This window comes from Parasteatoda tepidariorum, chromosome 8, assembly GCF_982258835.1.
Source record: "Parasteatoda tepidariorum strain Cologne lab strain chromosome 8, Ptep-v5.0, whole genome shotgun sequence".
NCBI lineage: Eukaryota > Metazoa > Arthropoda > Arachnida > Araneae > Theridiidae > Parasteatoda > Parasteatoda tepidariorum.
In genome coordinates, this window is record NC_141762.1 from 71,428,466 (window position 1) to 71,445,542 (window position 17,077).

General features: G+C 30.6%; 2 protein-coding genes across 3 annotated transcripts in view; one reads left to right on the top strand and one right to left on the bottom strand.

Moving 5' to 3' along the window:
- The window catches only part of LOC107449338 (retinal degeneration A), a 91,953-nt gene extending 78,253 nt beyond the window's left edge, over positions 1-13,700 (bottom strand). Inside the window, exons 1-4 of one of the 2 annotated variants that reach the window (XM_087169121.1) lie at positions 13,582-13,636; positions 9,241-9,310; positions 5,508-5,591; positions 4,238-4,315 (exon numbers count right to left, since the gene is read on the bottom strand). In XM_087169121.1, coding sequence (XP_087025247.1) covers positions 4,238-4,315; positions 5,508-5,591; positions 9,241-9,310; positions 13,582-13,592 — 243 coding nt within the window. In that variant the 5' untranslated portion in view covers positions 13,593-13,636. Of the gene's footprint in view, positions 1-4,237; positions 4,316-5,507; positions 5,592-9,240; positions 9,311-13,581 lie in introns of both variants that reach the window. The other variant, XM_087169122.1, reaches the window with a different exon arrangement.
- Positions 13,701-15,438: 1,738 nt separating this feature from the next.
- LOC122270952 (uncharacterized) overlaps positions 15,439-17,077 on the top strand; it is a 50,230-nt gene continuing 48,591 nt past the window's right edge. The window contains exon 1 of the mRNA XM_087169124.1: positions 15,439-16,890. Coding sequence (XP_087025250.1) covers positions 16,069-16,890 — 822 coding nt within the window. The 5' untranslated portion in view covers positions 15,439-16,068. The remainder of the gene's footprint in view (positions 16,891-17,077) is intronic.

The window sequence follows — 17,077 nt, forward strand, 5'->3', positions numbered from 1 at the left end:
TTAAAAATGTTAACTTTGTAAGGAACTGGATTTAAAAAAGGCTTCCCAGCAATACTTAGGTTAATGCGTTGTAAATTCCAGTGGATTTTTTCAGCAATAAATACGATTTTAAGAATGCTAACTTCGTCAGGAAATGAAATTAAAAAAAAAAATTTCCCTGCAATATTTATGCTAATGCGTTGTAAATTTCAGCGGAATTTTTCAGCAATAGCTATGCTTCTAAGATCGTTGGGAACTGGAATTTAAAAATTCTTCCCTCCAATACTTATGCTAACGCTTTGCAAGTTCTAGTGGATTTTCTCAGCATGCTTTTAAGAATGTTAACTTCGTTAGGAACTGAAAATGAGAATTTTTTCCCTGCAGTACTTATGCTAATGCGTTTTAAATTACAGGGAATTCTTTCAGCAATAAATATGATTTCAAGAATGTTAACTTCGCTAGGAACTGGAATAAAAATATTCTCACCTGTAATACTTATGCTAATGCGTTGTAAATTACAGGGGATTTTTTCAGTAATAACTATGCTCTTAAAAATGTTAACTTTGTAAGGAACTGGATTTAAAAAAGGCTTCCCAGCAATACTTAGGTTAATGCGTTGTAAATTCCAGTGGATTTTTTCAGCAATAAATACGATTTTAAGAATGCTAACTTCGTCAGGAAATGAAATTAAAAAAAAAAATTTCCCTGCAATATTTATGCTAATGCGTTGTAAATTTCAGCGGAATTTTTCAGCAATAGCTATGCTTCTAAGATCGTTGGGAACTGGAATTTAAAAATTCTTCCCTCCAATACTTATGCTAACGCTTTGCAAGTTCTAGTGGATTTTCTCAGCATGCTTTTAAGAATGTTAACTTCGTTAGGAACTGAAAATGAGAATTTTTTCCCTGCAGTACTTATGCTAATGCGTTTTAAATTACAGGGAATTCTTTCAGCAATAAGTATGATTTCAAGAATGTTAACTTCGCTAGGAACTGGAATAAAAATATTCTTCCCTGTAATACTTATGCTAATGCGTTGTAAATTGCAGTGGATTTTTTTCAGCAATAACTATGCTCGTAAAAATGCTAACTTTGTTAGGAACTGGATTTAAAAAAAGGCTTCCCAGCAATCCTTAGGCTGATCCATTGTAAATTCCAATTATTTTCCAGCAATAGAAGTGGTTTTAGGAATGCATAATAATTACTAGGGATGTCGCGGGTATCCGGTAACGCTGATCAAGTTTTTGTCACCTGTACTGTGCTAAGGAATTTTAGTACCGGATACCGGAACCAGGCCAATTTCGAAGATTTGCCGAGTAATGCTTCTTTATTCTCGAGAACCATATTCAATTTTAATTATCGATCTAACTCAACGATAACTTATATTCAATTTTAATGTATCGATCATCGATTTAAAGTCAACGAAAAAACAGTTCTCAATCATTTATTTTATTAATCCTCTACGGTCGTATGTCTACTTTCTTCCACCAATATTTATCTAATAGTAATGAACAACACTGCTCATTTAAATCGATAGGCTTTTAAAAGATAAAAAAATAAAGAAATTAATATTTTAGAAACTACGTCAGAGATGCCAACTGCTTCGAACAAGACAAAATAATTTTTAAAAAACGGCAAATAACTGCAAGATAAAATTTTCAAATATTTGACAAATTGTGCTTATTTTTTAAAAGGTTGAGCATGACTTAACAACAACAAAGTAGTGAATTATATAAGCTTTTTAATTATTTAAAAATAGTGGTGGATAAAAACCTAATAAATTGAATTTATTAAACCTAGAATCACAATTAATGAACTACCGCTCGAAAATATTTATTCGCTGTCTGGAGCAAGTTGGCATCTCTGCTACGTTTAGTGTGTTAAGTGGTAATGTGTTTTCCATCTTAAAAAAAAAAGAATTATTTATTTTTTCCTCATTACCCTGTGAACTAACTAGTACGACAAATATGTGCAAGAAGGAAATATTCTTTTAAATTACCGCACTGAATGGTAATGACAATTCCGATTTAAAAAAATTATAATTTTGAATAAAAAATTCAAAATATATAGTGTTTAAACCATTCATTTAATGATTTTTCGTTCATGTGCTAATGGTTTACCTGAAATTCTGGTGTTTTCAAAATTATAGTTCTTATTGCCATTTATTTAATAAAAAACACAAAACTAAAATGTAAATTTAATCGATAAATTGTTCTTATGCCAAGCTCTAAGGTATCATAGTAGAATTACCAAATTACTTTACCACATTCACCAAATTTTATCATATATTAGAAAATAATATTTAATAAACGTTGCCAAAGCCCTCCGGGAAAAATACTTTGCTTTTTGGTGTTTCCATAGAGCCAGAAACAAAGTTAAATTTATTTTATTCTCGCAGTTTTGATCACATTTTTTTTTCAGTGTATATGAAAAGGGTTAAAAAATATTAAGAATGTATGGGTTGCTACTTCTGCTTCTTTTAACCACCCACAGAAAAAAAGTATTTAAAGAATTACTTTCTTTTTTAGATTTGTTAAGAAACTTATGCAGTAAAATGACCCTTTTGCAATACTCTTTGATGATTTATGAATTTTTTTTTGTGAAATTGCAAGTAACAAATTTTTTTAATACTTGGATTCATCTATTATCTATTTTTTCCGTAGAGTCATCTTTAGATACAAGAGCCATTAAAACTTATGTGATCAAGATTTAATTAAAGAAGCAGTAAAATAAAAATTTTGGCATGATGTTGTGTCATTAAAGATAAAATGTAGTGCCAGTGCAAGTAAAATTTTTAATTGTTGGCATCCATTGTTCGATAAACTGTTTGTAAGGAAGTTGGCAAATGGCCTGCTTACTGCCATCATCTGTTGCCATTGTCACAAAAATATTTACAGAAAAAAAATTGAATTGTTCATGACTTTGAAGAAAAAATAAAGAGTGTATAAAATGTGTATACACTGTCAGAAGTTTTAAAGCTTGGTGAACCATTATATCGTTTAAATTTCCCCTAGAACCATTATATCATTCATATTTGTTGCAGTATTAATATGATGTTGCGTTGAACTATATAATCGTACATCTTAAACATAACTTTAGGATACTATGTTTTGTCCAAAGTGGAATCTAGGTTAAGTTAACACCTTGCTCAGGTTGCAGCTACCTTGCTCCTAATATGATTGAAATAACTTGCTTCCTATTATGACTAAAGGTATCAATATTATGTTCAGTCCAGTTCAGTATTCAGCTTGCTTCCTATTATAGTTGAATTAAACACCTTATTCTGGTTGTGGGAAACTTCCACCCTATTATGGCTGAAAGTATCAGTGTTTTGTTTCAATTTAAAACCTCATTCAGGATGCCACAAAATTGCTCCCTTCTGGTAGAATTAAACATTTCACTCAGGTAGTAGAAAAATTGCTTTGTATGATGGTTGATTTAAACTCTTTAATCAAATTGCTGAAAATTCGCTTCCCTTATCGAATGAACAAACGTTATATTATTATGAATTAAACATTTAATTCAAACATATGAATTAAACACATGAATTAATGAATTAAACATCTTAATCAGATTGCTGCAAACTTTCTCCGTATTATGGCTCAAAGTGACGTTACAATGCTTTAATTTAACATCGCTTTTAGGTTACAAGAAATTTGCTCATTGTTATGGTTTTAGATATTATGGCTCAACGTTGAAACAGTTTTTCTGTCAATATTAGTATTTAACTACGGGGTATGCTAGCTAAAAATTAGAACTCAAGCAAAACAAAACACTTAAATGCTTAAAGGCAAACAGTTTTTCATTTCTAATTTAACAAAAAATATAAAATTTTTGAAATGGAAAGTATGACTATTCTCAACACTCATAACAATCTTAAAACTTAACTTACTTTTGAAATTTGTATTTTTTGACTCGAAGAATTGTTTCGGCACGTTTTGTTTAAATTATTAAAAATAAAATAGTAGTTCAGGTAACGAAATTACATTTTTTTCTTAAAACACAGTTACGTCTTTTAATTTTATATCACGAATTTAAAATTCAATTTCTGTGCCTATTTGAATACTTTCGTCAATAACCATTCAAAAAAATAAAAATTACATACAATTAAGATAATTCTGATAAATAAAACTGCTGATTCAAAGACAAATCAAAATAAAATAATAGCTAATTCATAATGAAAAATACGCCCTCCAAACATCGTTGATGATAATGGATTCGCCATAAAATCCTTAATTCTCATGTTGTATTCTATTTACCTTTAATCCATTGAACGCCGACAGGGCCGTCTTAATAGCATACAGGGCCCCCGGGCAGCACAAAAATGTTCTAGACCCCTAGAACATACCATAATGTTTGAAAACGAACTAAAATACTTTACATAATTTTTAAGTAAATAATTTTTAAGATATGATGCAATAATTTCAACAAATTTAAACTATTTTTGATCATCCCAAGAACTCGAATAAAAAAATTTTAAACTATGTAAAATTTTTAAAAAAATATATAAGATGCTAAGCAGTTGTAATCCTCAAATAATAAAGTAATTTTCAAAATTATGGAAATTAATTAAAATAATTAAATTAAATTAAATGGACATAAAGGTATAACAAATTAAAATAAATTCAAAAGGTATGAATTATTTTGTCACACTAAACAGTTATTAAAACATCTTTCTATGCCCAAGTACATAAAATGTTCATTGGAACGTTGAAAAATAGATTTCAATTGCTTTTTTAAGTTTTCTTGTTGATAAACTATTCAAATTATTGGTGTTTGCATGATAATTGATCACTATTTGTAGAAAAAAATGCACACTTTATATAATAGAATATATTTATTTTAGAAAATATATAAGGCTAAAATAAATAATAAATATATTTATTTTAGAATATATATATTGTTTATTCTTTGAACACAATTTATAAAAAGTAAGATTCTCAAGGGCCCCTTGAGTGCCTGGGACCCCGGGGAAATGCCCAGGTGTGCCCATGATTAAAGACGGTACTGATCGCCGAACCTTCAATCGAGAAATACTATTAGCTTGCGAAGAAGTTTTGGGTATATAGCGTAACGCTCCGGTTGACTAACTAACCTTGATTCTTGCGCTGAACTAATAAACTAAATGTAAGATTTTTCTTATTTAAAAAATTGGTAGTTACTTCGGTAGAATATGAAAAAGACACGAGAGCTCGAAAGCTTCATAAGTGTGATAACCACAGCCTTGAAGTTTATTCCATGATATCATGCAGGATATCCTGCTATCATGGTGCTATCTTTCGTTACCATGCAAGATATCCTACATAAAACCTGCATGATAATCGCTATCACGCAGGATAACCTGCATGATAACAAGATTTGATCGATCGAAGAATCATTGTAAGGGAAGTAGTTTTGTGAATCTTGTCTTGACATCAATCGTAGAAAAGCATTTTTAATTTAGGAAAATTTTTAATGGCAAAATTTTTGGGTGTGAAAAGAACTTTTTAGCAAAGTAACGTTACATGTTGACATAAACTTTTCACTTACTACACAAATATCACTAGAAACGTAACACTGATCTCCTGAAGCTTGAGATCGGCACCACAAGTGTACTCCATTTTTAGCATCGATCTGAAAAACAAACAGAAGCTATAGCCAAAAAAATTATTTAATAATTTCTTATCGCAGGTTAGAAATCCTATAAAATGTGCAAAAAAATCTGCAGTTTGATAGTTAATGTCGCTGTTTTGGGCTGCTGGTCTGGGATTAATTCTTAAGGGGACGCCGCTACACCACTGGAAAAAAGTTTCGTCGCAAAATCGCTCTTGCCTCCATAACTAAATTAAAGTATAGAAATAGTGAGTCAAACAAACCTAGAGTGAGCCATAAAGTTTTAAATGCTGAAAAAAATTAGAAAATATCAAAATTCAAGCAAATTATCGGAAAAGAATTTCCCAGCTACGCAAGCCTGAGTCATATTTTTTTTCCTTTTGATATTTTGAAATTTTTTTTTCAGTATTTGAGGCATCGAGGCTGATTCTAGGTTAGTCTGAACTCACTTTTTCTGTATTATAAATTTTATATTACTTATGGAGAGAAAAGAGAATTTGAAACGGAAATGGCGTCCTCTTAATGAAGACACGAAGATGATACTAGCGCATGCTTCCATTACGCAATCACTTTTTCAATTAGGGAATGGTGGATGGTAGTAATCACGAGGTCTCGGCAATTTTCTTCCTAACCGCTCAGCCAAGCGTTGATTATTTCTGCCTCTTATCAAACCAGTGTCATTACATTGGAGTGGATTCCAAACTACTAAGACCCGATAGAAGAAAATGAAGGCCAATCAGGCATACAGCTTTTAACATGGAGAATCGAACCTCGGGCCAAGCCGTTGTAAGGGAAAACTCAATCCACTACACAGTCCGGATTACCCATTCGCCAGACTAGGCCATGGCCTAAGGCCCCAAATGATTAGGGGCCCCTTAAAAAAAATTTTGAAAATAAATTTAAAATAATAAGAAAAACAATTATTTTTTTTTAAAAAAAGTCAATTTCAAATGTATATTAATGAAATACGTTTAATGTTTTTACATAATGTATTACATAATTGTAGCATTATGCTTTACATATTTTATTTTACATATTTACATAATTTTTTTTAAAATGTTATGATTATTTTTTAGTTCTAATTTAACAAAATAAAGTAAAATTTAATTTATTATTATTTATTTTAATTTTAAATATGTTTTCTTAAATGAAAAGATATATAAATACTTTTATATTTAAGTAAATAAAAAATATACGAGAAAAAAAATTTAATCTAAAGGCCCCCCCAATTTGAATGGCCTAGGGCCCCCGTACGCTTAATCCGTCCCTGCCACTACGCCAACTGAGGGATTTCAAAACCTCAGCATAATAATGATTATCAAAGCATTATCGAGTCCCGCAGTAGACTGATCGTTAAGACACGGTTCCCAGCAGATCACAGAAGTCAAGCATCACTGGCTGCGGTCATTGTGCGGGTGGGTGACCACTTGGATCAGTCTGCGTAGGGACCGAGGGTGTGCTGTATGGGTCCACGTTAAACTGTGCAACCGTAAAGTGCTCGACTTAGCGTGCAGGTCGTCGGGCTACCGAAGCGGGGGTGCCATCCCCTCTGCAGAGGATCAAAATTGTGATGGCATGTCTTCGGATCATCCTCAGGGATGTTTCCCAGACCGTCGCCAATAGCCCATTGTGCAGCTCTAGTGTGACGTAAATGAACTACAACAACAACAACAAAGCTTTATCGAATAAATCATCAAAACGTATTTGATTGAGGGAAAAGAAAAGTTAAAAGAAGACTATTATCACCTTCAAGTATCATTTTGCAATTAAACAGGATTTAAAATTCGGTACACCATCTTCCTCAATGGCGATTTAGTTTTTATTTCAATTAAATATTAATTTACGTTAAAGAAACATATTCAATTAATTAATAATATCGATAGAATAATATATTTGAATTATTATGTTTTTATGTCAAACTTTTTAATTGCAGAAATTGCAGAAATTTAAGTCCATAAAAAAGTTATATATTTATTCTCATCCAAAATTACAAACGTTAAAGAAATAGCAAGAACCGTTATTCACTTTACGCGCTTGATCATTTTTAGTAAGCCCATAAGAATAACAAAATTGTAATTTTTGGAAAATTTTTGAAAAAAATTTGAAAAATGAAAAAAAGTTTTTCGATTTTTTTTAATAATTCATAAAACCTTTTTAACGAAATAATTATTTTTAACTAATTTATTTTTTTAAACACTTTCAATCCAACAACTCATCACAAATGTTTTAAGCCATGCTAAAAGAAAGATATTTTTAATGAAAGAAGAAAGTTTAAACCTTCACAAATAGGAGTGGTACCTAAAATCCATAAACAAACAAAAAACAGTTGGACATATGTATATTAAAAATTTTACAAACAATTGTGAAACATGCAAGTAATTTAGTCAAATAAGATATTTTTTAATGAATTATGTTCACAATATTTCTTTTTCATACTGTCCTTGATACAAACAAATTCTAATTACACTTCTTAAATGTGCGAAGATAACGACTTCCAGATGTTTTAAAGATCCATCATAGTCTTTTTTTTCTACTCGACCCTTTCTAATGCTATATTATTCTTTTAGAAGACAGATTGGCAACACTTTGAATAGATATATAAATCATTATTGCCTTATTCAATTGCGTCGTTAATCACTTTTCACTACAATAGAAAATTTTAATTTATCTCGCAATGTACCTAATAGCCTCATCTCGCATTCCTTGTTTCAAAATTGATTAACAACCATTATTAAAAGTCTAAAGTTTTGACAAGTTTTATGAGCGTTTAATCAATTACCCACTTAATTATGTGCAATTCAAGCTGATTTATATGTATACACACACAACAAATCTCTCAAGTATACCCCCTAAGAAAATGTTATTCCTAGTTTTGATCCACTTATTACTGGCAAAATAGTTTTTGTCGATACTGTGGTTTGTACTAAAAAAAACTAATATATCACAATTTTCAAAGATCGAATCACTGCTCTCCCCACTCACCAACCCCTGTCTTTGATAAGTTAAAATTTGTATCTCCCGTCTCAAAATCAATTGAAAACGAATTGAATAAAAAAAAATTCCATTGAAAAAAAATATTACTTAATTTATTTTACATTTTTGCAGACGATAAATATTTCCCTAAGAAAAATTAAAGAAAATTTGAAAGTTAACTTTCATATTCCAGCAATTTTAAACACTAAGTTCCAAACGTAATTAACTCGCGAGTTACGCTTAAGTTTAGGAAATACGTTTAATTGCCTTTATTTAACCCAGAAAATTCCAAGAAGCTTTCATAAATCTGATTTTTCTCAACATGTAAGCAAACGAATATTTAAATTCAAAAAAAATTTCCCTGATCATTAAACAACAGAAAATAATCACTAAAAGACGAATTTTAGTCAGTCAACATTTTACGAGAGCTATATTAATTATTGACTATATTTAAAATTGCATTTACAGAAAATTGAAAAGTATGAAATTAGAAGTTGAAACTGCTCAATATATAAGGTTATAGTTATTTCAAGCTCACGTAAAATTTAAAATATCTGTATTAGTATTTACGTAAAGTTTGAAATCCGGCATAAGTACTTTATCTTAAATCTTATTCAAAAAAGCAAAAGTATTGCGCAGTTCTGTGTTTTACAATGCATTTATTTAATTTTATTTTCCTAAAATATATAATACTTACACTCCATTTTGGTGTAAAAGATTGCTTTATGACCTTTTCTCCCTCATTTTCATCGTCACAGCTCTTTTTACTGCAAAAATATCGCTATTTAATAATGAAAACATACATATTTAATGAAAACATACATATTAACTTAAAAATTCTTTACAAGACTTATTAAAAAATGTATTCATTTGCAGTCACTGATTGGATAGCCTTTTGCCGATTACTGACTATAATCTCAGAGGAAATTTTTTCAAACTATAAATAAATGTAGAAAAAAATCTAGTAAATCATCGCACTGTATGGTAACCGTTAAAAAAAAATTCTGTTAAGAAAAGCCATAGTTCTAATTACCCAAACAAAAATATACGGAATTAAAGGCTGACAATTTGGTAATTTTTCCGTTCATATGGTAACGGTTTATCGAAACTTCTGGTTTCCAAAATTATAGTTCTTATTAACACATTTCGTAGAAATTACAATAAGGAAAATTAAGTTTAGCCGAAAAATTGGCTTTTATGCCATGCTCTAAGGTATCATAATAAAATTGCTGAATCTTACCACATTTACCAAATTTTATTATATTTCATCAAATCCTGTTTTACTGTTAAATTAAAAATTAATTCTATTATTTATTAATTTTTACCATATTCTGGTTGCTTTGATCTGAAACTTTTTTTCTCAGTGTTTATGGAAATGATTAAAGCAATTAATAATGTTACGAAGTATTAATCATTCACTGGAAGAAAATAGGATTTAAAAGGATTTAAAGGATCATGATTTTCTTTTCTGTATAGAACTAATTATTCATCGATTTTTAAAATCACAAAAAAATGCTTTTTTACACATTAAGAATTTGCATTTTGGAATTTGGAATCTCTTTTTTTTTCGTAATCAACATAGTAATTATAAACAGTTTGGATGGGGAAAAATTGCAGCCTTTGTTAGTCCCAAGGACCAGAGCACCTAAAAGAATAGGTAGAGAACCGACTTAGCTCTTGGTGGTATCCCATTTAGTCAGGCTCCTACCCTACGAGGACCTGTCCGGCTTGGGAGACCCTACCGGTAGTTAAACTACCTCCGGCATAGCTCCCATGGTTGTCAGTGGAAAAAGCCCTTAAAAACTGTAATAACTTGTAAACAAATTAAAATTTAAGAAAAAATTCACTTTAAGCTTATAAACGAAAATGGCCTTTTCAGAACGTCGCATTTCATCTCTGTCATAGCATTTGAAACATGTTTTTTTATTGCAAGTTTAACAATTGATAATCCTTGGAATAATAATCGAATCTTAAATTTGTTTTATTCCCCCGCACTCCTTATGCATTTGATTACATACCCTCTTAATTTTCAGCTTCTAACTCTAATAGTTTTTGTACAAAAAAAATGTTTCGTAAAGAAAAAAATGTATCTAAAAATTCCCAAATTAAATACTTAGAATTGCAATACTATATAAGACGTTCGGAAAAAAACGTATTAAGTTCCTACATAAAAATGGGACTTGTATCATCTCAGACTTCAACTCTGTACACCGTAAAAAATTCCAGATCGAATAACGGTAGAAAATACCGGCACCTGAGTGTGTCATGCATAAAATTAATTTTATCGTAAAATATTATACCGTATATTTAAAGTTATAATTATTCAACTACAGTTACTCAGTGATTTTACAATAAATATTACTGTAAAAATAAGGTATAAATTTCCATAACATTTCAATAACATTTTACGGTAAAAAGTACCGACACTCTGAGTGCCGATAATTTGATAAAGTTTTTTTTTTTTTTTTTTTTTTTTTTTTTTGCAATGCAGTTGCATTCCTGGGCCTCTAGTGCGACCCGTATATTATCTTTTCCAACAAGTTTAACACTTAGTCATTCCTGAACAAAGTACCAAATGTAAAATATTTTTGGTTTATTGTGCGAGTATTTTTCAACACAATTTCGTAATTTCCAGTTAAAAGTATTATAGTTTTTGCGCAGCAAAATTGAATTTAACATTTTAGTTGAGCAGCCTGAACAGCGGCAGAGTCGGTTCTTACCATATTTAATACTGAGAAATAGCGATACGTCTAACGTATTAATTTTATCCAATAGTCAAGATTTGCAAAATTCATGTAATCAATGATTTTTAGTTTAAAGTTGGAAACTCCATCAATTACAGAAAATCCAAGAAATTTTTATTTTATTTTATAAATTTTCATTACATATTCAAAATCTGTTTTATGAATTTATTAAATGTATTTGCAAAATTCAATCAAGTAAATTTCGCTAATAAACAATAATTAATAACTTCGTAAGGAATTAATAACTTAATAATTTTATTATAAATAGTTTTATAAGGAAGCAAAACTGCAAAAAATTTAAAGAAAAATTTCCTTAAAAGTAAAGCACTCCTGCAGCAGTCAAATATCCCAACTCAAAGGGTTTATGAAGGTGGAAGGTACCCAATTTTGAAATCAATCGTATGATGAAGGCGTAGTGGTCAGCACTACGCATCAATCCCTTTAACTTCCCGGATAGAACTTGTCGATCAGAAGCTAAATAGACTTCAAGTCTCCATCAAAGATAGAGCCCTAGTTCTGCACGGTGATGGCTCAAAAGTCTTAACCATTGAGTAGATGCTCGCCAAATGTATTTTATTGAAATAAGTATTCCTGCGTCTTAATTGCCAGAAGCAAGAATTTTACATCAAATAAATTTCGTAAAGGGACAATTACACTTTATTTACCAACTCAAAAGCGCTTGTAAAAACTGTCTACTTGTTACTTTTGCTGTTACTAATGCCACTTGGCAATACCGGTAGGTTTACTAGGGGAATCCAAGCAAATCTAAGGTAAAGGGTGCGCTTCTTGTTTTTCAGTGGCACCATTTATGACCAAGAATTCGACTTCATCCCTCTACATACATCACAGCCCGTTATACAAGGAGGACTCATTCATACAACATTCATTCATCCACATATCGCAATTTTGACATTGTCCAGAGAACTATCAATCTCCGATTCAGTACCCCCAGAGATAGTGATTTGGTATGGGAACTTGGACGACTTTGTCACCCTGACAGGTTTAACGTGCACCAATCACAATTTAATGCATGGAGATTCTTCGGCCGGCAGAATTCGAGCTCACAACCTCACGAGCACGAGCCCATTGTGAGTGCCAGTGAGCTCGCCCAACGAGCCGGCTCATTGGCTACTTACATGTCTAAACTAAATACTTATATTTAGCTTATTTTTTATTTTATTTAAATGATTTTAACATTGAAAATTAATTTTGCGAATATCAAAGGAGAGTTTTGATCAAAATAAAGTCGTGGATAAAATTACTGGACCATCTTTTTAAAGAATTTACAGCTTTTAAAATTTATTGTTATTGCTTCAGTTTTAAAACTTTGTAATTTTTTGTTATTCAAAATTTTGCTCTTTATTCGCTATGTGCGTTCCTATTTTAATGTCAACTCTGTCATCTGTGTCAAATGGAAAATAGTCGTATATAGGTTTAAATATATAAATAAAAAGAAATGTTTTAAAATCATTTATTTAACTACGATTAACAGGAGTGTGCTAATTGTGGTATAAAAAGAAGAAATTTACGCAAAAAAATCAAATTTATTTTATTATATAATAATTTCTTTTTCATAAAATGTATGATCTTTACCCAACTAAGCAATGAATAGAGAATTAAAATTATATTTTGAATACGCTGAAGGCATAATATATTTTTTAAGACTTAAGAGGACACCTTAAGATTAGATTTTTATCATTGGAGGCCAGTAAAAACCAGTTATCAGGCTGATCAGTATAAAGTATCAGTAAATAAATATATTTTAAAAAAAATTTTAAAAAGTAACAACAAATTCTTGTAATTCTTTTAAGTAATTCTTGTGAAGAAAAAAACCATTAATTAGGCATTTGTTTCAACGCTTTCAAATTTCTTTTAAGAAAAATGTATTAAATATCATCTAATAACAAGGAATAGGTATTGAAAAAACTCAAATATATTTTTATATTTATTAAGATATAAATATTTTCTAAGGCTTATAGCGACGTCATTCTTTCAGGTTTGCTTCATTAGGAGAAGGTAAAAACAATTATCATTTCAATCAGTATAAAGTGCTAGCATAAAATTATATCTATAAACATTTTTCGAAAACTTTTCTTAAATTACACTTCTTAAACATGTGCTTTTAAAAAAATAAATAAAACCAGCCAAAATCAGCTTTGTATTTGCATTAGCATGGAAACCTTCATATTATTTAAAAAAAGGGGTATCATATCTATTTAACAAGCAAATAATATGGAAAAAATTAAAATGTATTTTGATATTAATTAATGTATAAAAGAAATTCTAAGACTTACGGGGAGGCCATTATCTCAAGTTTGCAGTTGCGGGTATGAGTAACAACAAAGTCGAGAAATATTTAACATTTCAAAGGCTTCTCTTGGAACAGTTACATTTTTACCCTTTACATTTGTCTCTGTCTTAATAAGGATTCTTTATAAAATACATACGGTGACAATGACAAAGCGTAATTTTTTCAGTAAGTGTTTCATTACTTAAACATAAAAAACTTTATTGTTTTTAGAAATGTCATATAATTTTAATTTTGATCTAAACTAATTGAACTTATTCCCTAATGTTCAGTTAAGAGAAATAAAAATTATGAAGAAAGCTCGTGAATCTTAGTATTTCATCCGTTATCAGAAAATGTCGAAAACACTATTTAAAATTGTTTTTTGCACAAATTTGCTACGATTTTGCATTTTTCAAGGAGATTTGTGACGAATTTCCGTATATTAAAAAAAATGAACTGCAATGTCATAAATTTAAACTCATATTTCTTTTTAGAACATCAGAGGAATATTTTGAAATGTGAAACAAAATATATTTTTGTATTTTAGTATAATTATTTTTGACATTTTAATATTTCGTAAACTTTCTAAAAAGTGCCTAACATATACTTTTCAAAACATGATGTATAAGTCCTTTATATTAGAACATGTACTTAAATTTACAATAAGCAACAAACTTTTTTTTGTACGATTACTCTTACAAAATGACTTAATGTTCTTTTACTAAAAAAGCAAAATTACTTTGCTTTCTTTCAAATTTTTTTCATTTAAATACTTTTTTTTCGATGTCAAATTAAATTCTCGATTTATAGTTATAAGTCATCAGTGTAAAAAATTATCTAAATATTTTTTTATAAAAATAGCTGAAAGTATCTAATAACTTCGATAAACTCAAGTTTTCAAGAATTTTTTTGTGTTGCGTTATTTATAGAAATAACGTGAATTTATAAAATTATAATTTTTAACTTACAAACGTCATTTCAAAACTTAAAAAGCATTAAAATGAAATTGATAATTTTTTAAATGTTCAATTCCTAAATATTAAATAATGAGGAATTGACCTGAAAAAATGTTCTTGATTGCGTTATGAATTGCTGTTAAGAATAAATAAATTTTACATTACTGAAAAAAAAAATTTAAAGTTTTGTTGTTGTTTCAAACAATATTTATTGCTGTAACAATTCTTTTCTAAAATTTCGAAAAGTAACCTAATAATCTAAAGTTAAAAAATTCATTAAATTTTTTTATATGTTGCAATAAATACATTTAAGTTTTAATGTCGAATATTTAATTTTTCGAAAGGGAGACAGGCTTTTAATTTTTAGAATTTTTAAAACTTAATAATCTAATACATTAACATTAAAAATATGACATGTACGATATTATGTTTATGTTATCTTTTCCTCAATACTTTTAACAGAAACTGATATCAACTTCTACTTAGAACAGAATGCAAATCTCTACTTCATTCTCTGCCACGAGCTTCACTCATCCAAATATATATCACCCAGCGCTTCGCATGCTTGGCGAGAGAAAAAAGGGTATCCAATACACAAACAAAAGCGCCAGCGCACCCAATTTCCAATCCCATTGTATCTTTTTCCGAAGACAATCCAAAAGTCCATTCAACAGCTTAAAATGCAAGCAACAAAGAGAAAGGGAAATCAGAATAAATAAAATAAAAAAAAAGACGAAGGGAAAAGTCCTGTTCCTCTGGAGACAGGCCAAAGCGTGTGAAAATATATTTAGAACGACATCAAAAATATCCTTTCTCTTCCGTGGGCTGAATTTTGGTAACTAAATTCGACGCCAGGTCCCCGATCCATTCCTTGATGCATTTGAAATAAGAAAAAGGGTTTCTGCATCTGGCGGTGGTGGTTAAGCCCTGTATTGATGTCGGTGTCTCGCCTGCCTGTGTCAAAATTTTCCCGATGATGCCATGCGTGGATGAAAACTACCTATGGAGTCTATGTTCTTAAATCTTGGCTTAAGATCAATTTTACCTACAAACATATCCAGCGAAGAGATAGATTCTTCGAAATTAGTTCCTGAAATAAGTGTGTACGACACTCATTTTTAATTTCTGGTAATAAAGCATTCCATCATTCTTTGTGCTCTTAAAACATCTGCAAGTATATTCTCAATGGTGTTGCAGAGTCAAGGATTAATCAATGGATTTATAGTTCGATCGAACGCAATTGTGAACAAGCATGTGAAATTCCAAGTAAAGGTCTAAGTGTATCAGGATACTACAGAGCGTTGTTAACAAATGCATTATTACTATTAGTGTTTTCTGCACTATAAATATTCTGAAGAGATGACTAGTGAAAGCTTCAAACCTTTAACCAAATTACAAAAATTTTATCGCCGACGAAAAAGATGAACGTGTGCATTAATTTTTATTATTTATTCAGTTTGTATATATGTGTGGTGCTTTGAGCTATTTTAAATGAAAGCTTGTTTTTCTGCTGTATTATTACTCACATACAGTGTATGTCTCCAAATAGCAGTGGTGCAGTTAACTGTCGAAGAGACATTTCGATACGCAATCCAAAAAGTTTATCTGTAAAATACCAACCGACAGACATATCGATGAAACGAGCCGGACCGTCGGGAGCTGGGAGTACTATACCCTTAGCCACCGAAAGGTCCGAATTCGAGGATTTTATGAACGCTTATCGTCCAAACTTGGAAACAGCGCGAAGAGAATTTGAACCTCAACCAAAACCTGCAGAAGAATCAAAGGTTGATTTTGGGCGATCTATTAAAAAATTAATGAAGCGTCCAACTAATTCACCGAGTACCCAGAAAAGTATTCGTAAAGAGGGTTTTACCAGGACACCGACGCTAGCTATCCCTAATCACCCAGAACGCGAAAGAAGTGTGACTAGCGATGGGAAGCCAATGTCTGAGAAAAAGACTAAAAGGCCACTATCAGCCACTATTGAAACCTTTGCACCTCCAGCTTCTGCACCAGGGCCAACAACCCTTCAGCCTCCTAATGCAATTCTTCCAAAAACAGAAATAACACCACCGCCGTCCCCATTGCCGCCACCTCCACCCAAGGCCCCCAAACCACCAGTGAAATCACCAAAAAATGGACTAGACGACATCCAGAAAGCATTGCCTGAAAGTGCGCCTGTACTTCCTGCAAGTGTTCCTCCACCCCTAGTGCCAGTATCCATTCCAGCCCATGTAAAAAAGAAAGTGTCAATACAAGAAGGTAAACGGAGGTCAGGAACCGACGTTTTCGGTGACGCGTTCTGCCTAATTATAACTGGCAATAACATTGGCCGCTTTTTACCATCACGCCACGTGAGTATTAAAAAAAATGAACATACGTATTTTTATATTAGTTTTTTTCTTTAAGAAAATTGTTTAGAGGAATATGGACTCTTAAATAGTTTTAAAACTTCTTGTAAGACAATCTAGGATTTCATCATTTAATCTAGATGAAACGAAATTATATTAGAAAAGTTTTATAGAAAAGAGCAATATTTAA